This window comes from Sparus aurata, chromosome 22, assembly GCF_900880675.1.
Source record: "Sparus aurata chromosome 22, fSpaAur1.1, whole genome shotgun sequence".
NCBI lineage: Eukaryota > Metazoa > Chordata > Actinopteri > Spariformes > Sparidae > Sparus > Sparus aurata.
Genome location: NC_044208.1, coordinates 14863581 through 14888296, shown reverse-complemented (window position 1 = coordinate 14888296; position 24716 = coordinate 14863581). Strand labels below are relative to the sequence as shown.

Below are 24716 nucleotides of genomic sequence, written 5' to 3'. Positions count from 1 at the left end.
AAAATGTCCAAGGTGAACTGACACAAAAATAAGACACAAAACATTAACACAGTGACACAGTGATTTACTTATAAAAACACGTGAAGATGAGTGGGTTTTCATACATTTAGCCTTATGAATACGTATAACTAAATGTAGCGTCACACCTGTTTTTAATCGTTTTAAATGTGGTAGGCTGTGGAAGCTTTATAGCTATTTTTAACGGAGTTAGATGACGCAGAATATGATTGTATTTTCCAGAAATATTGCCTGTTCATTAACAACCTTACTAACCACTAGGTGGAGCTAGATGAACACAAAAGTAGGGCAGTAAAACAGACTATGATGTGTAAGTTGCAAGTCAACTATCTATCTATCTATCTATCTATCTATCTATCTATCTATTAGGATACCTCTTTTCGTTATACTTAAATAGATATGCTTAAGTAACCTAAAATGTTGTAAACTTGAGAGTATTTTTACTTTTTACTGTGGTAGCCTCTCAGTACTCCACTATATGTAACTTAAGTAAAAGGATCTGATTACTTCCTCCAGCACTTCTCTTTTGTGAATCCATTTCTCCATTTCCTTACTCAACCCTCCCCGATGTTGTCCAGCTAAAAGGCTCCCAAGGCGACTACTTGTTGTCTTGTTTGGTATAGGTGTGTGACTCACGGCGTCGTTATACCAGGAGCGGGAAGGTTTAGTGATTTAACTCGCGGTGCTCTGGAAACACATTATCAGTTTGGCAGACAGGTCGAAGAGTTTGGTCACTTCCTCTTGGCTCGCCGCGGCTCCTGTTGAGAAACACCCCCCGTTTATTTCAGGGGTTTTCTTTTTTTTTTCTTTTTTTTGCATCAGTTCCTGTTGCATGGTGTCTTAAAAAAACACAAGAGCAAGCAGGGTGGAAATGCGGCGCAGTGAAGTGCACACTGTGCCCCAACACACACTGTAGAGTGGATCTTCAAGCGTGTTTTATTATTATTATTATTATTATTTTATCTCGAGCAGATGAGAACCACCACAGCTCCAGGAGACGACTTCTCTCAGCTCTGGTGATGGGATAGAGGACATGTATCCCCTTCTTTTCCTACTAGTCCTGGGTGTAACACCCTCCGCCTGTAAGGGTAAGTTAACCTCTCTTTATGTATATTTGTTGTGTGACATGTTGTGGAAGACGCTGAGCGGCTAACTGGTCTAGGATTTCTGGGAAACGCTGTTTTTTTTTTTGTATGTGCGTGTGTGTGTTCTGGTTTCGGATCGAGATGGTCACTGTAGTTAGTCACCTTCATGCGATAATGAAACTGAAAAATGTTCGAAACTTGCTTGAATCATAATATAACTTTGCTTATGGTCTACGATAACTCCTCAAATTAAATTATTATTATTATAATTATTGTTCTAATTTTCAGTTACAGACGGCGTTACAGGCTATAACGTACCCACAAGCCATACTGGAGAAAAAGTAAAGATATGGTGCTAAAACATTACCTTGGTAGAATTTGAAGTTACACATAAGAACACCACTGAGCAAAAGTTCTAAAGTGTGTGATATTACATGTACTTAGGTATCAGCAGTAGCTTACAAGCAAAACGTGTCAAAAGAAGATGCAAAAGTTAATTATACATATATTTACATTTATATTTATGTAATTATGGGCTGTCACCGTATCAGATTTTCACCACACGGTTATCATGGCCAAAGAAAATTCAAGATAGTTTTCTGGATGAATAATGGATAATTTATGGTGGATAATTTACTCGCAAAATCCCAAGTTAAGAGAGTTCGAGAGTGTAAATGTTGTTTTAGAGAGGCTCTGTGTAACAATTTATTGCTATTTACATGTATTAATCCCTTTTTATTTTTATTGGGCATATGTGAAAATCAGACCATCTCTCTCGCTTGTCGATACACGCCCGTGGACGATCTCTTTTCATTATGTAATGCTGGCGGACTGTGGATTTCTTTGTAAACGACCACGGTTGGATTTTCCTCGACAGTTCAAAGGATGTGACTGTGTGTTTTATCTGGGGTGTCTTGTCTTAGTGCCTCGGGCCTTCTGACTAACAGAGAGCAACAGTAGCTAGTTTTACTTTAGAAATGAGACACAGAAGTTCCACAGAACCCTCTTAACATTCAGGAACGCGCGTAGGGTTCGATTATGGTTTTGAAACAAAGTCAAGAGAGCCTTGGGACACTTCTGAGCCTCAGGGGACTCCTGGGGCACTGAAAAGCAGCACAACAACCCTGCTGAATGCTGGATGGCAACTCAAGCTGCAGTGGTCTCCAGAAGTCATCCAAAGACTAAACACTCAGACTGGACCAGTGACCACAGACACACATAGCAGGTTGTGGAGCTGAAAGCCTCAAGGGTCATCTGCGTGAAGTGAAGTGAATAAATAGACTACAGTACGTTTCAGTTAAAGTACAGCTGTAAGGTTCTGCCTTAGTGGACTGGTGGTTGTGTTGATTCCACGTCATCCACAACAACAAGCGCCTGAATATATTCCATGCGAGCTCGTAGACGAAGAAAAAGCAACATCACTATTGACGACTGCAAGAAAAGAGATCAAATTGTTTTTCTTTAGAATTGTTGGAAGGCTTCACCTGTTTTTTACGACTTGGTTTTAAGGGAACACTTACTCACGGATGAAAAAAAAAATAATGTATGTCCTGTGACTCAAGTTCCATGAACACAGCTGGTGCCATTAAATGGAAAATGTTTCCTAGTAGCAAATAAAAAAAAGAAATCAGCATTGGTTTAATGATTTTCACTGTCATTGACTTTTAATTGCCCCACCAGTGTGCCAATTAAAGTCTTGACGATGCTGACATAAAACATACAACAGTGGTAGAAAGATGTGCCCGTCGCCCTTTCCTGAAAAGATGCCGCTTCCACTGTGTGGCAAACTGGAAAAATCACGTCTTTTTATGGGTTAGTACAGGAGAATCATGTGGGGAAAAACACGCTGAAAACCAGATGTGAAAAAGCACTTAAAAAAAGAAGGTTCCTGTGCTGTAATTTGGCTAAATAAGACCTGAGCTGTGAGCAGTTTGCAATTCCGTGGGGTTGACTCAGACAGTTCACACTCTATGAAGAGAAAGAACGCAGAACCCTGGTGTGTGATTCGATTATAAAACAATCTCAAAAATGTGATTTCTACACATCCTGTATCTTTACTCATTGTGGGACTTCTTAAGTTACAGATTTGTGTTGATTCATTCGAGAAATATACAGATGAATTTATTCATCATCGCTCACGCTGAGCATCCTCACCAGAACTTGAGAAGCGTCATCTTCGAACGTAAACCGCGACTTGATTTGTTACGTTTCACCATCCAGTTGGTGCAACCGTGAGGTAGACTTCTTTAGATCCCTGAGTAATGATCCCTCAAAACCATGTGAGATAACGCCCTTAGACCGTCAAGTTACAGGCAATCACTTCGTGGTCTCAATCTGTCAATCTAACCATGGTGGTGCAGACTAAACTACCAGACCAAGAGAGCTTGATTAAAGGGGGATTTTGCAGTGTTAGCTTGCCTGACCAAACACCGGATACTTGATACTAGATGAAGGATGGCAAGATTTCAAAAGCTGAACTATGAATAAATCCATCTGCTGTAAATAAACAGTTCATTAGGTACATTTAAAAATGTACCTGCAAGTCACTTTGCAATTGAATAATACTAACAATTCTTATAACATGGTTAATGTCTCTATAACAATAACATTAATACTCAGATAAAAAGCATTGAAGTGCACAATGACCCGCTGTCAGTTAGAATGACATTTTCATCAGTACTGATGTGTTTATTGTCACTTTACCTGTATACAGCTATTACACAGCACACAAGCAGCTATTGTCCTGGGCCGTGGTGCCGCATGATAACACACGGAGCAACAATCTGCTCACATGACAGCGCAAAATTGATAGCTCTGCAAAAAAGGATTGATCAGTGTTACACTTATAATTAAACTGTTGGATCATGTTAATCAAAATATTTCATGTAATAGATAGTAAAATATACTAGTTATTTAACATTTCTTCCCCTCTTCCAACCTAATGAACCAAACTACTTGTCTATATAGGTTACTTTCTAATTTATTTGCAATCAGAGCAATACTGCATTTAGTTATTTCTTTTGTGTTGTATTGAAAGAAAAATAAAATATGTGATGTCGCACGAAAGTAGGGATATTATGAATTAAAAATAATTTAAAAAATCTTTGTGCTAAACTCAGCTAACCAGCAGTACATTTGCTCTAGAGCGACAAGAGCAGGGTCAGTCCTCTCTTACTCTGTCCAGGAGACGAAATAATCCTATTTCCTGAATTGTCCAACTATCTCATTAATGTCACGATCTGTATCATCATTTGGAAAAATAATGGCTGAATTTAACCTCATCATTTCCAGAAGGCAGCACGAACACCTGCGATGTTGTCCCTAAAGATCTGTACATTGAAGCTGGATCCAGTATCGAGATAGTGTGCCTAACTTCATGCGTCCGTGGCAAAGTCTACTGGACGCTGGACAACAAATCCGTAGATGGGAGCCGGTATAACACCAACTCGACACATGCAGTCCTGTCACTGAGGAACTTCACTCTCCCCAGGGCTACATTGCAATGCCACAGCAATGACACCCATCAAGTCCTCGGAGGCACCACCATCAAAACGTACTGTAAGAAGCGTTTTTTGGAACTTTGGAACTGCATTTTCATCTTATTTGGGACAGTGCATATTAAGAAACCAGTTTTTATCTGTTGTCCCATCAAGTTACCTGTGCTGTAACTTCACATATGAAAATGCTTTTTTGTCGTTGCAGTAAAACCCAGCAACCTGTCATGCTTCCTCCATCATGAAAATATGGAAAATAGTACACCAGATCAGTTCACATGTAGCTGGGAGCATCAGGTCGACCCTTCACTGACAATAAACTACACTGTATTGTGGTGGGTTCTCATATTTGGTTCCTTTTTGTGTAAAGAGCAATTCTTTCCCATGTTGTTGTATGTTAATGATATAAAACATTTATGTCTTTCAGGACTAAATCAGACTCCTCTGAGTCGGGTGAAATCTGCAGCTCAACTGAAAAAACATGCAAGAACACATATAAATCTTCCAACACATATTTCAGTGGGTCTTATAGTGCTACTGTGAAAGCTCAATCTGCTGTTTGGGAAGCAACCTCCGACCCTTTTGAATTTACACCTTCAGATATTAGTAAGTACCATATAGTCATTTTTGTGGATTTTTCTCAATGATGTCCTTTTGGTTTTAAGTCTGCATGTTTCTGCATTTTGACGTGCTGTCATGTTCATATTCCCCCAGTAAAAATCCCCCATCCAAAGTGGAGTAGTGTGACTCTCAGCTCTGATCAGCTGCTGGTTAAGTGGAAAATCTGGCCATACGCTTCAAATTATAAGTACCACTGTCAGGTCAAGTACAGCAAGGTACGTCCCTCTCTGATCTTTTTCAATCTAATCTTATCTTGAAGTATTTACTGGAAGCGACCAGGAGACAGTGTTGAATCACAGGCAACGATTTTCATGATAGGAGTCACAAATCAGAAAAAGACAACCGTTGTCAATTGTGTTTACCTAACTGTTAATATGACACCTACAAGAAGATTTTTGGAAAACTTTTTTTGTTGTTGTCATTGTTATTTTCTTTTACTTTTTTTTTAAACAAATAAACACCAACAGACAGAAAGAGGGACATGAAATGCATGGCGAAGAAAAGCTTGAAGTGAACAGAGGTTTGGTGTACATTGCAATGTTCATAATAGTCCTTGAAATTTTAGAGGGTCCTTATGATTCATATGAATGGGGTCACCGACAGTCCATTCTATTGGTCGAGGTGCAGAAGAAATAAGACAGCCCTCCAAACAAATTATGAACATTTCTTGAGCTACTTCTATATTGGCCGTTTTTTGACATTTTCCTTACTTCTTTTCACCAAGTGAGAGATTTTGTAGTGGTTATGTGGTGATCCTTTGGTGTGCTCAAAACACTTAAACTATTAACAATATATACACAGTGAACTGTGAAAAGTGGAGCATTTTAAGTTAGTTACAGACATATACTGTACAGTTGGTGACGGGATATAATTCTTGCAAGTGGCAAACTGCTTCTAGTGAAAATAACATGGTGACAGAAAAATAGATGTGTAATAAATAAAATCAGTCAGTTAAAGCCTAACCGCAACACCAATAACATAATCTTTATTGCTCCTATAAAAAAAAGTGTAAAAACTAGAGAACAGTTGTTTTTGATTAAGGCTGTTTCTGTTTCTTTTTCTGTTCCAGATGATCAATGAAGGAACTCCAAAGGTAAGAGACCCATTTTTCCCTGGCAAAGCATCTTATTTCCAAAAAACCTAGCTGTGAAAGATTTCCAAAGCACATAAGATCTGTTTTATTTGTTAATTAGATGACTTTGGATTGCGGTGAAGGATGATTCATTAGGCATTAGATGTTAGGTCCCCAGAATGTGAACAGATTTTTCCGACTGAAATCTGTGTTTGTTTTTTTTTACTAGTGGGAGATCATAGAGATAGAAATTCTCAATGAGAACAGTGCACGTTGGTACATGACCACTGAAAGATTGGAATCCTGCAGTAACTACACAGTTGCAGTCCGCTGTAATTTAAACAAGGGCGCCTGGAGTGACTGGAGCCCGGAAAAGACGGTTCTGACCAAACTGAAAAGTAAGAACAATGTAAAAACTGCTTCCATCTGCATCACCTGACCACACACTATGTTTCATCCGCTTTTAAGAATAGCATACATTACTATTGACTTTCTGAATTGTATTTCTAATAATTGTAATAGAATGTAGATGAGACAAATATACCTTGGGTACAAAAAGGCAATAATTTGGCACCACTTTTGTCCTGGTGTCATGAAGATCAAGGATTAAACATGTGTCAGTGTACCTAGAAATGCATCCATGCTTTGAGTGGCCCATGGGCATGTGGGTCTTAAAATGGGCAGTGCTAAGCAGCAGTGAGCAATTGCGCCAGTGACTTACATAACATGATCTAAAGTCAGTGGTGCAGTATTTTTCCGTGCACACTGCATAAGCAGGTTCACCACATTCTACTTTAATGATTAGAGGGGCCATATGAAAAATGTCCATATGACAATAATGACGCTGCAGGTAATATCGTGGCACATTTGAGCAGGAAAACTAAAACTTTAGTCTTTAACTTGACAGGACAGAGGAAACTCAGCCGAGGAAACAGATTTAAACTCTGGAATAAATATTTTCAGACTGTTTTGATGGAGCTCAGGATTTATCAGGAGGACGGATGCTTCACTTCAAACCATGTTGTCGTATAAGTCTGAACTGTGTGTGTGAGCTTTTGATGTGTAGAAGAACACACAGAACATAAATCAACATCAGATTCTGTCAACGTGTCGGGAGATTTAAATGATCAATGAAGTTAAGGCTGGTATGTTTACAAAACACAGCTGTTGCCGTGAAACAGGCTGGAAATTGTTCCGTGGTCTCATTTTTACAGACAACTCTGTAAAAACATTACTAGGTTTCACGCTCACATATGTTTATATGTAGCTTCAAACTGCGGCCACTGGCTTGGCAGCTTTGTCTGCCTTGCACGTTTCGAAGGACTGTCAATGTGGTGTGACCGTGTTCAGTGGTTAGCAGAAACATTAACATTTTATCCTGCTGGCTCGTCTGTTACAGTAGGCACTTTTATAGATCTACTCTTTGGCTGATACTTGTCTCCCACAGCCTGTTGAGTTGGGAGACGTTTGTTTCATAGGAGGGGTTGGGAGGGAAGGGATGTCAGAGAAATGGGGCAATACAACCCCTTACTCTCCTTCCAGATTATGCACTGTTTAACTAGTAAAAGGGAGACGGACATGCCCTAAATGCACTTGCACCATGAACTTAAACCATGTGCCCTAGTTTGTTTAATTAGCCCCTCAATGTTCATCTAGTTCACCTGTTTACAAATGGACACTGGTTTTGCTTCAGAAGAGAATTGAAAGGGACTAAAAATCAGCTTGCACCACTGCTACCTGACATACATCTGAGTTGCAGGTTTGGACATGAATGTGAACTGTTAACAGACAGTTAAATTGATACCAGGAAACTGACACCAGACAATTCCAAGACAGGTGACACATAATAATTAATCAGGTTCCTTTCAGAGTTGAGAACTAAAGGAAATCCTGGAACGCCAAAAAACAAACAATGACTAATAGTACCATCACCTCACAGTTGTTCTTCAGCAGTTACCATGAACTCGAAGCTGTTTTGCTTTCAGTTCCAGGTGAGAACAGTGGTCCTGTTATTTCAAACGTATTTTAACCCTTAACAGAGAGCGACTACGAGCCGCGTCTGTGGAGGAAGGTAGAAGTGGAGAAAAATGGAGATAGACGAGTTCATACCATGTGGACGGTAAGGAAGCCTCTGAATGCTGCCTTTACATATGTCTTTTCATCTTTTTTTGTATTTCTCAGTGACTGAAGCGCTGCTAAATGTCTCTGCAGGAGATTCCTCCAACATGCCAAGACACATTTAACTTCACTATCAAACAAACTCCCTACAAAGAAAACACGACTGGAGTAAATTACATGGCTACTTTATGTGACAGTTCGATTTCTGATGTGAACGAAGATGCGCATACAATAACTCTTGAAGTCTTCCATAAAGACTCCCTGTTTGCGGAGGACTCTGTTTATGTTCCAGCCGTTGGAGAGAGTGAGTATTGATGCTGTTGATCTCGGTTTCTTAATGGGTTCCCACAATTTATGCCTCATGTTGCTTTATTTTAATGGAGTAATGCTCTGCCTTGATGCATGTAAGTGGCTTGGTATCAAGCAATTAGCTCATTTTCATTTGATCTCACTTAGCAGGCCTCCCTGAAGTTACCGGCATCCAGACGAACTCAACCCCTGAGGGTGTCATTCGGCTCAGCTGGAAGGCTCCTGCTCAGCCTGTCAGTGGTTTCATGATCGACTACACCCACGATGGAAAGCAGTACTATTGGAAGGAGACCAAAGACACTCACGCAAGTCTGGATGGTATGTTAGACAACAGGCGTGAAGTGGTTGATGGATGTAAGATAGATGAGATTTGATACCGGAATCTGAGGCATCATCAAACCCATGATAATTTGTGGGCTATGATGTTTTTGACCGTCATATCAATTATTTCCATCATCAGGGTGTGGCATGTAATGGATACACTGGTGGAAATAAACATATGAAGGCTGCTGTGTCATCCATTAGCCAGAGAGATCGTGTAAATTGATAACTGTGGAGTTCTCAATAACTGTGACTCATCTCCCGCAGCTACAAAGGAACTTTGACATATTTGTACCTCACCTAAACTCCGCAGGTGGTGAAAGTACTCAGATATTTTGCTTAAGTAAAAGTTACAAATCTGCGGTTTAAAAATATTCTGTGAATCGGTGAGTTCAGTGTGAAGTGGCGAGCTTCAAGCTGTCCACTTGTGATTGGATCACTCAGGCCCGGCCTGGTCTGAACAGGGCCATGAAGCTACACTGCAAGCATGCCTAAAAAAAAGCTAAGCAGGACCAGTTGTTGAAGGAGATTTACATTTATTGATTTAATGTGTTTAATGCCACTTTCCGATTACAGAAAAAACAAAAGCCTCCCCTTTCTTACAGGCCTCCTGGATAAGACGCCATACAATATCACAGTAACTCCCCTCTTTGATGACAAGACAGGTCATGGCGCACAGGTGCTTGATATCTGCTCCAGAGAAGGAGGTACATCTTTCAGATTTTTTTTAGGATTCTGTAAACGTATGTCTATGTGTCACCACACTGATTTTGAGAACATGACCCCTGCAGATCCAGGGAATGTCAATATCAGCGTTGTGCCCGGACACCAAAGTGCTTATGTGAGTTGGGATGTGAGGCCACAGGACGTGTGCAGTGAAGAGGTTGTCAGCTTCACCATCTTCTACAGCACAGAGCAAGGACCAGAGCTCAGTAAGGCCACCACAGGCTTGATTGAAGTTTGCTAATCAATCGAAGATACTTATTCCTCCTTCCTGTTACATTTTACGGCATTTCTGTCATGGGTTTGTTCCAGATGTTACTGCCAATAGCAAAAGTCATCACACTCTGCAAGATCTGACACCAGATACTCAATACACCGTCTATGTCAAAGCCACAGCTCACACCAGAACCACCAACAGCGAAGTGAAGTCCTTTAAAACCACAAGATTCGGTGAGTAGTCTGTAACACACATTTACACATATTTTAGCACAGTGTTTAAATGTGTCTGACTTTAGGAGCAGATTGTTGTGGCATGTCAGTGAAAGCCTGAGGTTGGTTAGTTGGTATTTACCTTGGCTTCATAAGAGCTGATGGCACTTAAAGATAAGCCTTGAGTCAGAGGCCCTAACCCTCCCACCCGCTGATCATTTTGGCAGCGGGTGTCTCACCACAACAGATGCATCACTTATGATGGATTCATGTTTTGGCATGTCAGAATGACGGAGGTGAGAACACCTCCCATATCTCCCATTCATTTTGAGTGTGGGTTGTGCATTGAGGCTGTTTCGACTTCAGGGTTTGCCGAGAAAAGGAAGCGGGGGCCTGCTGCGCAAAAAATGTAAACATATAATCAGCTTGGGTAAAAGAAACAACCTGACGTCACGCTGTGGTAGCCATTCTCATAAGCCAGAGATCAGACTGGCTAGTCAACAGTGTTCAAGCATTTTACACTAAATTCAGCTATGAAATGACACTGTACTACAGCATACTACTATAATAAATATATCTATATTATCTGTATTTATATAACCTAAAATCAAAAGAAAGGTTCCTCAGTGTGCTTTACAATCTGTACAGTAAAACTGCATCCTCGGTCTGTAGACCCTCGATTCATGTAAGGAAAGGCTTCTCAAATGAAAAAAAAAGGGGACAGACATGAAATAGATGTTGTGCGTACTGACCAGAACAAATCATGGAGTATACTAGGGCTGCCCTATAAATCGAATTTTCATCGTTATCACGATATGAACATGTGCAATAAACACATTGCAAAAGACTGCCTGACACACAATGAATACCAAAAATCATTTTGTTTACATGCGCCATGCATGCACCTTGAGCATGCCAGCATTTAGCCTATCAGACGGAGCCCTGGATACAAGGGCCAATCAGATGAAGCCCCATCTAGCCGTTAGCTACCCTGACAAAATGAATTGGCATCAGTTTGGTGGTGGTTGCCAGATTTTGATGGCTGAGGGAGGAGAGAAAAGCCATAAAATGTGGTCGATCAAGACCTTGTGGAGAAAAGAAACAGCACTTCTGCCATATGGACTTATTGTGGATTCAGGAGAGACTACATGTTACAAACACAGGTAATGTTACTGTGTAAAACATGTCGAGCAGTTGTTGCAACTTCTAGAGAAAACACAACCAACATCACCACCCGCAAAACAACCATAAAGACCTACACCAACAATTCAAAACTAATGTTAGCCATCATTAACTGTATAGTTAATAATATGCGAACTTCAATATTTGTTTATTTATTGCAATTTATATCATCATCGCAATATTGAACAGTGTTATCGCACATCGCAGATTTTTCTCATATCGTGCAGCAGGCACGTGCACACACACATAAGGCCCAAGGGGTGCTTGAGCCCCTGCCCTTTTTGCCTCGTATTAAAAATTGCCCTTTTTGTGTGTTTTTTAAATGAATAAATAAAATCTAGTTGTGCAAAGGGATGTCAAAAAAACGGCACCACTGTTATCTACCTTACGCATTTCGTACGTAATATGGTGTTGTGTGAGTGTTGAGCCTAAAGCCGCTTCTCTGTCTCTACGAACGGTCGCCACTCTTTTTTTTTTTTTTTTCGTTTTCTACCGCTTTCTCCATGAGGGTCGCGGGTGATGTTACTGCTTTATACCACCTTTTTCAAGTTCATCGCAGGGCCCTTACTGATGGCAGTGGCTGCCACAAAGGTGCCAACTGCACATCGGGAGCAATTTGGGGTGCAGTATCTTGCTCAAGGATACTTCGGCATGTAGCTCAGTCCCGACCCGGGGAGCCAGGGATTCGAACCAGCAACCTTCCGGTTACTAGTCCTGAGCTGACCCCCAACGGTCGCTACTTTCAAATTAAAAGCCCCCCGCTAAGAACCCAGTTCTAAACTCCAATGGGGTGCAATGTATAGCTCTTGTTTTGAAGAGAGAGAGAGAGAGAGAGAGAGAGAGAAGCCGCTGCCTCATGGAGAACTCCACCGTGCACGTAGATGAGATGTGACAGTGGAGCAACTTGAACCTTTGTGAGTTATAAATCCATTAACATAACTTCCTTGTGGGGGCTAACAAGTCGCCTTCCACTTATTCAACGTGCTTGAATGTGAGTCATATTTCAGAAGAGCGCCTATTTGTGCTTGTTAATTTAACAGCTTGTTAAATGAGAGTTAATAATCTAATCTGACAGCTGTCTGTGTATTTTTAGATGTGTAGCCTGTATTTCTACTTTGCACTTGCCCTCCATTAAATAGCCTGTTAATAAAGCAGTGTTTCATTGCTTTTTAAGAATTGCAGCTTAATTGCATGTCTTCCAAAGATTAGTATTATGATAATGTGAATAAACTCATGTTGACAATAATTGCATATCACTCACAGCTACACAGGATACACAGCTAAGTAGTTAGCTTTCTATAAGTACTTCATTTATTAATTTTACAATAATTAATCTACATAGTGTTATTAAGGCCCAGAAAATTGTATCTGCTATGCGCGCGCATCCTAGAGGATGACTGAGAAAGCCAAGGACATTGCCAAGTGGTTACCATGGTGACCCAGAAGAGGACAGCCCACACAAAAGATGACATATTATTCAAATATTTTTATTGAGTTTTGAATTGTTAACAGTCAATTATGTCCCAGTGTTTCCAGCAGGGAATTGTAAGTTAATATAATTCAGCAATGGCTGGCAGACCTTATAAAATCTCTGGGTTGAACCCCTGATCATGTGTTTCAACTTCTTAAGTTTCAAGTGTGCCATTACATCCTCAACCCAGCGCCTGTGTGTGGAAGGTATATCTGACTTCCAATCATACAAAATAAGACATCTGGCCAATAGAGATGAAAACGCAATGGCATCTGATTGTGCACCAGATATCGCCATCCCAGCAGGGGTCACACCAAATATTGCGATTTCAGGAGCGGGGCTTATCTCTCTGTCACAGAAAGTGTTGTTGTCAAGACCGCACCAACCAAGAACAAGACATTACCGAGACCAGAGAGTACCGAGACCGAGACTAGGCCAAGACTTTTAGAGGTTGAGACCGAGACAAGACCAAGACCTTTCTGTTGAAACAATGGGGTGTGCAGGGGGGCGTGTCAGTTACACTCACACGGACACCGGGCAGGTAGCAGCTGCAGCTGGGGGAAATTTTTACACTACCAGTGATTATTAGCTTATTATTAGGTTATTTGCTGTTTTTGAGAGGGTCCTTTCAGTAAGGCATGGACAAAAAGCCTATCAGCAGTGGTCTTGACCGGTCTTAATCCACCCAGTCCGAGACCGAGACAAGACCAAGTACAAATGCCCTCGATTCCAAGACAAGACCAAGACCCTCAAAAAAGAAAAAAAAGACCGATCTTGACAACACTAGTCACAGATGTAAGAAAAAGTATCAAAAATTAAAGACCAAAACTGTATCAACTTTGGGCAAGCCCAGAATATATGATAGAGGGTAGCCGGAGCCTGACGGCATCGAGAGCAAGTCGGATCAACATCTGGACATATCCTGGCAAGCCTACTCCTGGATAGACTAAGCCTGTGGAGCACCTTAAACTGAAGCAAACCATGTCTGATACAAATCGAAGTTGAATGTATTCTCTTAATTGCGCTTTGCCAGGAGATGTCCGACACTTCAAATCCTAGTTCCTCCTCCCACCCTGCCCTAATATGACTAAGTTTCCGAACAAACAAGCACCTGCTGATACCTGAAATAGTGCGAACTGGGATATTATACTCATTTACCAGCTGCTCGAATGACATGAACACACCATCCTTAAAAAGATCCTTCACCTGTTTCAGACCATTCTGGAACCATAACTTAAATGCTGTATCCATGAGTGAGGGTGGAAAGAGTGCGTTGGCCGAGATTGGGTGAGAGGGCATAGCCTGTCTATGTTTGAAGTGGGTCCTGAGTTGGGGCCATATTCGAAGTGAGCCACTCACAAAAGATTATTTGTGAGGCGCTGCTTACTCAGTGGCAATGGCGCACATACTAAAGGAGGTAGGGACACCGGATGAGCGGAATGTCGTTCCATTTCAACCCATGCAGGTCCACCCTCCTTATAAGACACAGAGACCCAGTATATTAGTTTATAAATATTAGCTGCCCAGTAATATTGTAAGAAATTTGGTAATGCTAAGCCTCCTGCCTCTTTCTGTTTCTCAAGATGTGCCTTCCTTATTCGTGGGATGGTCTTATTCCAGATAAAGGTGGACATAAATTTATCTAGCTCTCTGAAGAGGTAATGTATGAAACATGAATAAGAACCTGGGCATAATTATCATCTTGACAGAATTAACCCTGCCAGCAAGCGACATAGACAGCGCTGATCAACGGATAAGGTCCTGTCTGGCCCTCTCTAGGGCTGGTTTAAAGTTATGATTGAATAAATCACTGTATTTACTGGTTACTGATACACCAAGATAGGTAAAATTGTCACAAGTTTCTTTTAGTTGATATGCCTCAAAAGACATGTCGAGCCTGTTCGTTAATAGGGAAGAGCAAACTCTAAGTAAGTTCTGTAGCCTGAAATCCCTCCAAAGGTAGAGATAATTTCTAAGGTCCAAAACCGAACCTCCCTGGATATGCAAAAAGATACTCATACTCAATCCAGTCAAATGCTTTGTGAGCATCGAGGGAGAGCAAAACCTCTGCTGTAGGTGGAGTTTCCGGGGAAAAAAGGATATTAAAAAGCCTTCGTATGTTGCCAAAAAGCTGCCGCCCTGTAATAAAACCAGTCTGATCTGGATGTATCACTGTATGCATAACAGACTCCAATCTACTAGCCAGAACCTTGGTCAAGATTTTGTAGTCGCAGTAGAGTAGACTCACAGGCCGTAATGACTCACCTTTCAGAGGGGTCCTGGCCTTTCTTAAGAAGGACTGAAATGGTGGCCTGGGTCATTGGAGGACGGAGAGTCTTGCGCTCCAGTGCCTCGGTATATACATTTTTTAAAAAAGGGCTTAGTTTGAATGAGAATTTTTTGAAGAATTCAATTGGGAAGCCATCCGGCCCTGGAGCCTTACTACTCTTCATCTTTTTAATTGCCTGATCAATTTCAGCTGCTGAAATGTTGCTATCAAGGTCTGCCCTGTCTTGTTGGCCTACGGTTGGAATCTCAAGACTATCGAAAAACTGAGCTAACTTAGTGCTATCACAATTTTTAGTGGCTATTTCCCGAATTTTGTATTTATGCTTTTTTGATCTGTGGTTATCCCTTCTGGAGTGTGAATCTCTGCTATTAATCCAGCCTCTGCGGGATTGCCTTAGCTGATGGCTTAGTAGTTTGCTGGCTCGTTCCCCATGCTCGTAGGATTCTTGGCAAGATTTAAGATGAAGCTCCTCAGCTACTCCAGATGAGATTTTTATGACCAACATCCTTTATCAAAGAGATCAACTCATTGAGGCGTGCTAACTGTCTTCTGTTCATGCTTACATTATAAGATATTATCTGACCACGTAAATACGCTTTCATTGCTTCCCACAGGTTAGAGTGGCTCGTGTCTGGTGATTGATTTGTTTCTAGAAAGAAGTGAATTTGAGCGGGTAGGAAGTTCACAAAATCTTCATCAGACAAAAGACATGGGTTAAGTCTCCAGGTGCATTGTGGAGGCTTGTTATCTGGAAAGCAAAGCACCATTGTTACTGGGCTATGGTCAGAGATAACGATGCCATCATATTCACTAGACCTTAGCAAGTCTGGAGCGGTCCATAGTGGGATCTAGAACACAATTTAATTCTCCCCCGAGGACCAGTTGGTGACTGTTTAATTCTGGAAGGAGTAAGAAAAAGTCAGTGAAAAATTTAGCATTATCCCAGTTTGGAGCATAAACGCAGGCCAGTACCACTGGTAAATAAAATAAATGTCCTTGAACAATAATAAACCAACTGTCTTTATCTTGAATCGTATTTGTTTGTACCAATTGCACCTCCCTATGGATGATAATGGTTGCACCACGGCATTTAGCATCAAATTTGGAGTGGAGATTCTGAGAAAAGCCCCCTCTCTTTAGTCTAGAGTGATCCCTATTAAGCAGGTGTGTTTCAGTTAAGAATGCTATGTCTGTTTGCAGCTTTGATAAATAAGAAAACACCTTACTATGCTTTACTGGGTGGTTAAGCCCCTTGGTGTTCCAGTTTGTAAATTCAGTGTTTACCTGCCCCGAACCACTAACATTAGGGGTCGGCATATTCTGGTATCTGAAATGACCTGACAGCAGCCTGCCTAGAAACAGCCTGATCATAAAGCCTTTTCACAATTGAAAGATCTCCGTTTAGACATTGTGCAGTTAAAATCGATAATAAAAAACATGAAAACAACAGAAAATACGAAAACACAGAATCAAACACATCATTCACAAAACCCCATTGCTGGCCTCTCCCCAAAAGAAAGGTTGCATACTCCCCCAGTCGTAAACTATTACACATAACAAAGCTTACATCGTGACACCAAGTCTCACCAAAGCTATTTGAATGACAGAATCACATGGTGCAGCTGATCTTAACTGTAATCAAATACAGTACACACTCAATACATTTCCAGTCTAGCACCTTATTTATATCCCACTTTATGTGAGAAACCTTAACAAACATAGACAGTCCTTCTGAACCAACCAGTCATGCATTGTCAGGGCCCAAACAGTTCAAAACCAAAATTACATATATAATTAAATTTCCACTGGTACATACTGGACAATAGAACAACATTAAATTTCCCTCAAGTTTCCAAACTGTTCAGTTATGCTAACATGGCCTTGTGGCCAAAATGAACAGTGAGGAGGTGTAAGGAAGTGTACATTTTAGATCAACCAGTTATGTGTTATCAAGGCCAAATCAACCCCAAACAGAAAGTTTGTTGTAAATTTGCGCTTTTGCTGTAGATCGGAGATATTAAAATCCCCTTTGCTTAAACAAAGTCCTTATCAAGATGGCAGTCCGGATACCGTTAGTCAAACATACTTCTGTATACAGGATGTGGGAACACACAGAAAGCACGTCACATCGCGCTGTCAAATCTTCAGGTTGCACGCTTAAGGTTTTTCATTATGAAATCCTTGGCCTGTTTTGGGTCTTTAAAGCTGAAGCTGTAGTCAGTTGTTTCATCTGGCCCAGCCCTCCTTAGTATTTCCTCCTTCTCCTGGTAATGATGGCATCTGATGACGAAGGCTCTCTGCGGGTCACTGTTACCCGGTCTCACGCGCAGTTTATGGTGTGCCCGATCCAATAAAGGGGGCTTATCGAGTCCAAGCGTGCCTCCAAATCCTCATTTCGTGTTTTCTGGGTAGCAAGCTCCCACCGCATGTTAGCCATGTCCCGCTCCAGCGCAGCTATCAGGTCGGAGTGGCTTTCGGCTGCAGACTCGAGGGAGGCCACCCATTTATCTAGGGCTTCACTCTTGGTGTTAGCATTATCGTTGGCTAGTTTAATTTCAAAGGTCTGAAACGACTAATCGGTCATCCCAACAGTTGGCTTTCAAAAATGAGTTGGTCGATCATTTAAACGACATGACACGTATTCGGTGTCTGGGTGAAACAGGTACTGTCATGCAGGCTGTAATGTTAAGTTTCACAAGTTTGTGTGATTCATCAATATACATCTGTGCTCAGCCAGGAAGTTACCTTTACTATATCTTGTACGAGAGAAGCACCGACTCCACTATAGACAAAACTCCATATTCTCCCATCAAGAACAAGGTGAGTTGGGTCGGTATGTTTCCAAAAAGGATTTCAGAGAGGGTTGAACAGTCACAGACAGGGAAGTGTCCTTCAAGCTTGCTGCAGATGAAGAAAGCCTCTGTTGCTCCAAAACTTGGAACCAGAAGCAATGAGCCGAAAGACCTGGAAACTGGGATGGCTGAGTTCATGGATCAAAGAGCTGCGCCAAACAGTATAACCCTAATTGGACAGCAAACAAAAACACACTTTCATGGGCGAGTCAAAGAAAACCTTGCTCAGCTTGATACACTCAGGGGTAATAACTACTCACGTCACTCACTTATCAGAAGTCACCAACTCTTTACGATGTTTTGTGGCACTGTACCGGTTGCTCAAAACATCATAAATTATCAGGCCTCGCCCATTCGTCAGAAGAATGTGTTTTGTTATGGTGTGTCACTCGTTCATCGTAATTCTTTTCTTTGACAGATCCGCATTTCAACAGAACTCTCATCATCCGCGGGACCCTCCTTATATTCCTTGTGTTAACTGTCGGATTGTGTTGTGCTGTTCGGTAAGTGTCAACGTCTTATTGTCAGCGATCACGCGATATGGATATCTCCATGCTTAAGCAATAATAAAACACATATTGTACTGCATTTTGTGGCCGTGCAGTTATTGGCCTTTACATTTGCAAACAAAAAAATCGTCTTAATGAAGCTTATAATCTGATTTTTAGGTGGAAGAGATTCAAGGACCAGCTAGTGCCTGATCCTGGCCGCAGTTCTGTGGCGTTGTTGGCGTCAGAAAGTCAAAATACGGTGAGGAGGGGATCACATCCATTTTAAACGCTACTCACATTTATTGTCGGTCATTTGTGGTCATGAGGGGACAAGGTGCTGCTTTATTCAAAAAAGTGTAAATGAACTCTTTGAAGTTTTGTAAATTGTGTACTCTTTCCAGTGCCTTCTTTTGTAACCTTTTTTCTTTTAGTTAATTAAAAGAGCCTCCAACGCTTATTTTCTTTTAAACCTGCACAGGTGGTTTCAATGGAGAACCTGTACTACTGTCACAATTCTGTGTCCAAGATTGTATCTTATGTTCATTCTTTTTCATTAACCCTTTCTTTGTCTGTGTGTCAACCTGTTGATATGTCCATAGGCCCCATGCACCTTTGAGCCATCCGAAAGCATCTGTAGCAGCATTTACATTGAGGAAGCTCAGACAGTGTCCACCTTTCTGCCTGACACAGGCTGTAATGAAAACCCAGCAAGTGACCAGACAAGAGGATATGATGACCCTGCTATAGCCCCGGCAACAGACAGACAAACTGAAGACCCGGTTGAACCTGTAGAGACGCAGCCTCCATCTTCTCCCGGAGAATTATCACATCTGCTTTCTTCAGAGAGCGGCCTGTCCAGCCCATATCGAAGTCAGAGTCCCCAGGAAACTCCTGCTCCGAAGACCAGTAAGCCATGTAAACGCGTTCCAGTGAAGCAGCCAGAAAAGATGCCACCGCTGAGTGTTTACGTCAGTTTGGACATGTTTGAACAAGGTCAGGGCAGGTAAGGGAGGTGACAAGAAAACTTTTAACGACTTTGCAAGAATCAAGTCGGACTGCGCTCGATACGGAATGGAAGTAAAGATGATTGACTTTATCAAAATGTAATGCCTTGTTGTGTAAAATACTGTATGTTTACGTTTCGCCAATGTATATCTTTTATTGATACAAACATGTAAATATTTATATAATAAAAATGTGCATACTTGCTGCTTTATTGAGTCAACCTGATGTTTTTTACAGAGATAATTATATGGACATAATATATGTATCAGACTTGCAAACTCCTCAGAGTAAAAAAGGTGACAGTGTCACTGGCGGGGGGTGGCGTTAAAGTGTCTATCTATGCTCACATTATGCTGTATAAGAAATGAGACTGACAACTTCTCTCATGAAATCCGCAATCTCCTGCAGAATGAAAAAAGCAAGCCCTTAAAGCGTGTGTTTTGACAAAATGAATATGGGTTTTGGAAAATTTGGTGATAGCTACACTGCGGCAAGCTACTACCGGTCGCTGCTTTCTAATTAAAAGCCCCCCGTTAAGAACTCAGTTCTAACCTGTGCAATGTAAAGCTCGTATTTTGAAGACAAATCCGTTATCTTTCTGACAGTGAATGCAACGTACTTTACGTTCAGCCTCCAGTCAGTCCCCTCACCTCAGCACAGGCACGTGCACACATAAGGCCCAAGGGGTGCTTGAGCCCCTGCCCTTTTTGCCTCGTATTAAAAAGTGCCCTTTTTGTGTGTTTTTTAAATGAATAAATAATTTCTAGTTGTGCAAAGGGATGTCAAAAAAACGGCGGTATAAAAACGCCACTGTTATCTACCTTACGCATTTCGTACGTAATATGGTGGTGTGTGAGTGTTGAGCCTAAAGCCCTTCTCTGTCCGATCCGCTGTCTCTCTCTACGAACGGTCGCTACTTTGAAATTAAAAGCCCCCCGCTAAGAACCCAGTTCTAAACTCCAATGGGGTGCAATGTATAGCTCTTATTTTGAAGACAAAGAGAGAGAGAGAGAGAGAGAGAGAGAGAGAGAGAGAACCCGCTGCCTCATGGAGAATTCCACCGTGCACGTAGATGAGATGTGACAGTTGAGCAACTTGAACCTTTGTGAGTTATAAATCCATTAACATAACTTCCTTGTGGGGGCTAACAAGTCGCTTTCCACTTATTCAACGTGCTTGAATGTGAGTCATATTTCAGAAGAGCGCCCATTTGTGCTTGTTAATTTAACAGCGTGTTAAATGAGAGTTAATAATCTAATCTGACAGCTGTCTGTGTCGGCTGTTTATCTTGCCACAAATCTTCAGCTTCTTCCAGATTTTACTGTGACTTTGCTGTTGTAAACATTGCTGTTCCTACTAACAGTCACAGTAACAGTCACAGTGGTCATTTCTTGGTTTTGTCACATTTTTAGACGTGTAGCCTGTATTTCTAGTTTGCACTTGCCCTCCAATAAATAGCCTGTTAATAAAGCAGTGTTTCATTGCTTTTTTAAGAATTGCAGCTGAATTGCATGTATTCCAAAGCTCAGTATTATGATAATGTGAATAAACTCATGTTGACAATAATTGCATCACTCACAGCTACACAGGATACACAGCTAAGTAGTTAGCTTTCTATAAGTACTTTATTTATTAATTTTACAATAATTAATCTACATAGTGTTATTAAGGTCCAGAAATTTAAAAACACATCCTGCCCTTTTCTGACTTTGAGCCCCTGCCCAGCTATAATCATGTGCACGTCCCTGCCTCAGCATCATCCACTCGCACATGTTCGCAGTTGACTGATAATCTCTGGTACACGTCCATGTCCCGTCCATAGCCCCCCCCCCCCCCAAATTGGGTCATTCACGTGAATGCGATTGTCGCAGAAAAGCGACAAGTTTGCAGGTATGATGTATATACTGTATGTCCCTCAAGCAGGGGGCTTTTTGTTTCATTGAATACATGATGTTGTGGAGGTCGAAATGATGAAACAAATGTGAACGCGTTCAGACTGCATCATATTATATAATAACGCCCGGGTTTGTCCATGGTAGCTTGGTAGATTTGTGTAAATAGTGAGGATTCAATTTTGTTGTTTCAGAATACTATCCGTGTACTATATTAAGATTCTCAGGTGTTTCCTGTTTGTTTTTAATGCACAACTTGGCATCAATTACAACATTAACATGTACTTTACATAAGCTGTGTGATAGTATTACTATTTTTAGATGTCCCTTTCACATTAGTCATTTTTGTATAAAATATGCTATAAAGGGCTCCAGAACTACACCCAACATGCTGTTTACAGATATAATGTAATGCCTTATCGCAAATCTAATTTTGTTCACTGTATATTGTGTGTGTGTGTGTGTGTGTATAATATATATGTATATAATATATATATATAATATATATATTTATAAAATATATATATAAATATATATATATATATATATAATTGTTAAAGGGGCACTATGTTATTTTGAAGAAGAAATTCAAACTCAGAAGTTTTATATTTTCAACATCAATGAGATAATGATAAAAACTCAGAAATATATATTTTTTTCCTTAACTGAATAAACAAGCTGTTCTCAGAGGAAAATAAGGTCCCAGAACACTGTTTGAAGCTAATAAAAACAAAGTAAAACAGCATGAAATTGTGTTGGTCAGATTGTTTTTTCAGTCTGATTGTTAATCAGTTTGTTTAGGCCTAAAAAATCAACAAAGATCTTTCTCTTCTAGTCAAAATTTCCCCCCCAAAAGACGACATAGTGCACCTTTAAACGGTTCAAAGTTAATTCATTACCAAATACATCGAAACATTTTAATAAATATTCACGTATATTCACATTTATGTAATACGTCTACAGTTAAACATGTTTGACAATTGGTGTGAGTTTGTACTTTATTGAACATGTAACAACAAACATGACCAGGACATCTGTGGCAGAAAATCACGAGAATATTAAACAAACATGTAAAACAAACAAAGGAAAATCAGTATTTTACCTCCTGTCTTGTTGTTTGAGTACTTATTGCTTTCAATGTGCTGCTTTTAATCCATTTGAAAGAGTGGGTGGTATGGTCTGTGATAAGAGTACACATTTATAAGCATGTGTGCATTTTTTTATTTTTTTTTTTTGTTGCAGAAAGGTAAAAGTACATTACATGGTCCTAAGATAATGATGAAATGCCAAAACTTCGAGAAAACAGACATAACAGACACTGATTCTAAATCATGAATTTAGCAGTTTTGTGTCCTTCCTCATGTGTACAGCAGGTGGCGGTAGCACGAAGGTTGTCGTCTGAGCTACATACGTTAGCAACCAGAGTAGAAGACTAGCTAGTTTAGCCCTAGCTAGCTAGCGCGTTTGTTGACTGTAGCGAGGCTGTGCTAGCTGATTGCTAACAATCTGGATTAAGAAGAAACGGAATAAAAACATAACGCCATTTTTGGGATGCTTATCGTCCGTGAGGCGTAACAGCATATGTTTTGTGTAAATATCCGCCGGCCCGTCAGGATGTTGATCGGGCTCAAACTTGTTGGATGATCCTTCTGAATTAGAAGCTAAAGGGCCTTGAGTCCGCGGTGCTTGGGTGAACGACGACCGGGAATCGGCGTGATCTGAGAGGGGGAACATCAAGCTACAGGCTAGCTACTTAGATTCACTGCACCAAAACCTCTCCTGAAAATGTCACATAACGGACCCCCTCCTCGATGGCGGAATTGTCCCAGGAGAGGACAGCCAGTGGCAGGTGAGACTAAAACAGTTAATCTAACGCTTCATTAATCATACTAAATTAACGTTACGTTTTGCAGTTGCTATTATAATTAGCTGTTAGCTGTGGGATTTATTGCATCTTGTGTTCTTCACCCTGAATGGTGATAGAACATAATCTGGGTACCTTCTCTGGAATGTTATGATCCGCTTTTAAAATTTTCCCAACGTCCTGATGCACCGGGCAGCAACTTGGTTCTGTTTCAGTCACGTATAAATGGGATGTCTAGCATCACAACACAGTGACGTTAGTGAGCAGTGTAGTCCTAAGCAATATCTTTTTTCTTTTCTTTTTTTTTTTTTTTTAAATGAAGCGATGTTTGGTGTGAAATAAGGCGCCGATGCCACTGGATTACACCAAGGAACTCAAGAAGCTTAGACATTTATCAGTGCGCATGTTTGTTTGCCGCTAACAGCGAGACCACCTTAATTTGTCACATTTTTAAATGAAGTTTGACATGACACCATTCGAGCGCGCGCCGTTTAGCTAAATTGGCACCTGTGGTTTACGGGCTATCAAAGTGCGTGCTTTTTACGAGCCAACAACTCAGATTTAATCCTGAACTTGAGATGACTTTGTGGGGGCTATGTGTCTTTCATTTATTTCCCATAAGAAAAAGTGCAGTAGGAAAGTGCTAACAGTCACGGAGCTGGCTAGCATCTCTGTCGGAGCGTCACGTGTCAAAACAAACCGGGGCAGTAGCATGGTTGGGCACGATTCTGTGTAGTGGTCGTCATACAGTAAATAATGTAAATACGACCAGTTGTTTACCTGAATCTGGCATGGCAAGACCCATCTCTACCCTCGTCTGCCTTTTTTATAAGTGCAGCAGTGGAGACAGATGTACAAATTAAAAGTAACGTTGGTAATGGTGGCACGTAAAAATCCAGACGTATTACTTAAACTAATGCACACAGACGGGTCAACTTACTTAGATATGCCAGTACCTTTTGTACGGAAGGCCATACGAGTCATAATTCTGGGATAGAGGGTGGAAATTCTGAGACCTAAAGTCAGCATTTCGAGATGAGAAACGCCGAAGTATGAGATACAAAGTCAGGCATATTGGAACATGGGTGCATATACAGTCCCGAGCAAAAAATTGGATATAATTGTAATGAAAATGTATACCATGGCAGACTTCAGTTCTGATGATTTCTACAGCTCTCATTTTTACTGTGATAGGATAAGAGGGACACATGCTACTTTGCCACAAAAAGAAACATTTGTGCAATTGGCTCCAAATCTTAATTTAATTTATATGAATGTGACCATATCTGCTGGTTAAAAAAAAAAACTAAAAAAAAACATACAGTAACTTGAACGATAGATGTAGGTGATTATATAAAGTTGTGTGAATCAAATTTTCTTTGTTTGGCCTCTTAACTTCTTCTGAGTGATTCTGACTGATAATGGCTGATGACTTTTCTCTGCACCCATTACTCTAAGCCACAAACGCTATAATGGGAA

General features: G+C 40.8%; 2 protein-coding genes across 3 annotated transcripts in view; both read left to right on the top strand.

Moving 5' to 3' along the window:
* The first annotated feature begins 482 nt into the window (after nucleotides 1-482).
* Nucleotides 483-19690, top strand: LOC115574442 (interleukin-31 receptor subunit alpha-like). 2 transcript variants are annotated; one of them, XM_030405973.1, is made up of 16 exons: nucleotides 483-1106; nucleotides 4395-4661; nucleotides 4806-4932; nucleotides 5025-5203; nucleotides 5312-5433; nucleotides 6288-6311; nucleotides 6520-6688; nucleotides 8330-8409; nucleotides 8502-8712; nucleotides 8868-9035; nucleotides 9644-9745; nucleotides 9830-9970; nucleotides 10074-10211; nucleotides 18404-18488; nucleotides 18654-18735; nucleotides 19076-19690. In XM_030405973.1, the coding sequence occupies exons 1-16, from the start codon at nucleotides 1052-1054 to the stop codon at nucleotides 19481-19483; spliced, it is 2358 nt and encodes a 785-aa protein (XP_030261833.1). In that variant the 5' UTR covers nucleotides 483-1051; the 3' UTR covers nucleotides 19484-19690. The 2 variants fall into 2 exon arrangements, with proteins under 2 accessions (XP_030261833.1, XP_030261832.1); XM_030405972.1 differs by having other exon boundaries at nucleotides 485-1106; nucleotides 8865-9035.
* A 3103-nt stretch (nucleotides 19691-22793) lies between these two features.
* rngtt (RNA guanylyltransferase and 5'-phosphatase) overlaps nucleotides 22794-24716 on the top strand; it is a 100507-nt gene continuing 98584 nt past the window's right edge. Inside the window, exon 1 of the mRNA XM_030406042.1 lies at nucleotides 22794-23222. Within this exon, the coding sequence (XP_030261902.1) occupies nucleotides 23159-23222 (64 nt within the window). The 5' untranslated portion in view covers nucleotides 22794-23158. The remainder of the gene's footprint in view (nucleotides 23223-24716) is intronic.

What these genes read in the sequence shown, in the direction of transcription:
- LOC115574442 (XM_030405972.1), top strand. Translation starts at nt 1,052, where the DNA reads ATGTATCCCCTTCTTTTCCTACTAGTCCTGGGTGTAACACCCTCCGCC. An exon ending in GTCAGGTCAAGTACAGCAAG is followed by an intron (nt 5,434 to 6,287) that starts GTACGTCCCTCT and finishes TTTCTGTTCCAG; the next exon opens with ATGATCAATGAAGGAACTCC. An exon ending in CGTCAGAAAGTCAAAATACG is followed by an intron (nt 18,736 to 19,075) that starts GTGAGGAGGGGA and finishes ATATGTCCATAG; the next exon opens with GCCCCATGCACCTTTGAGCC.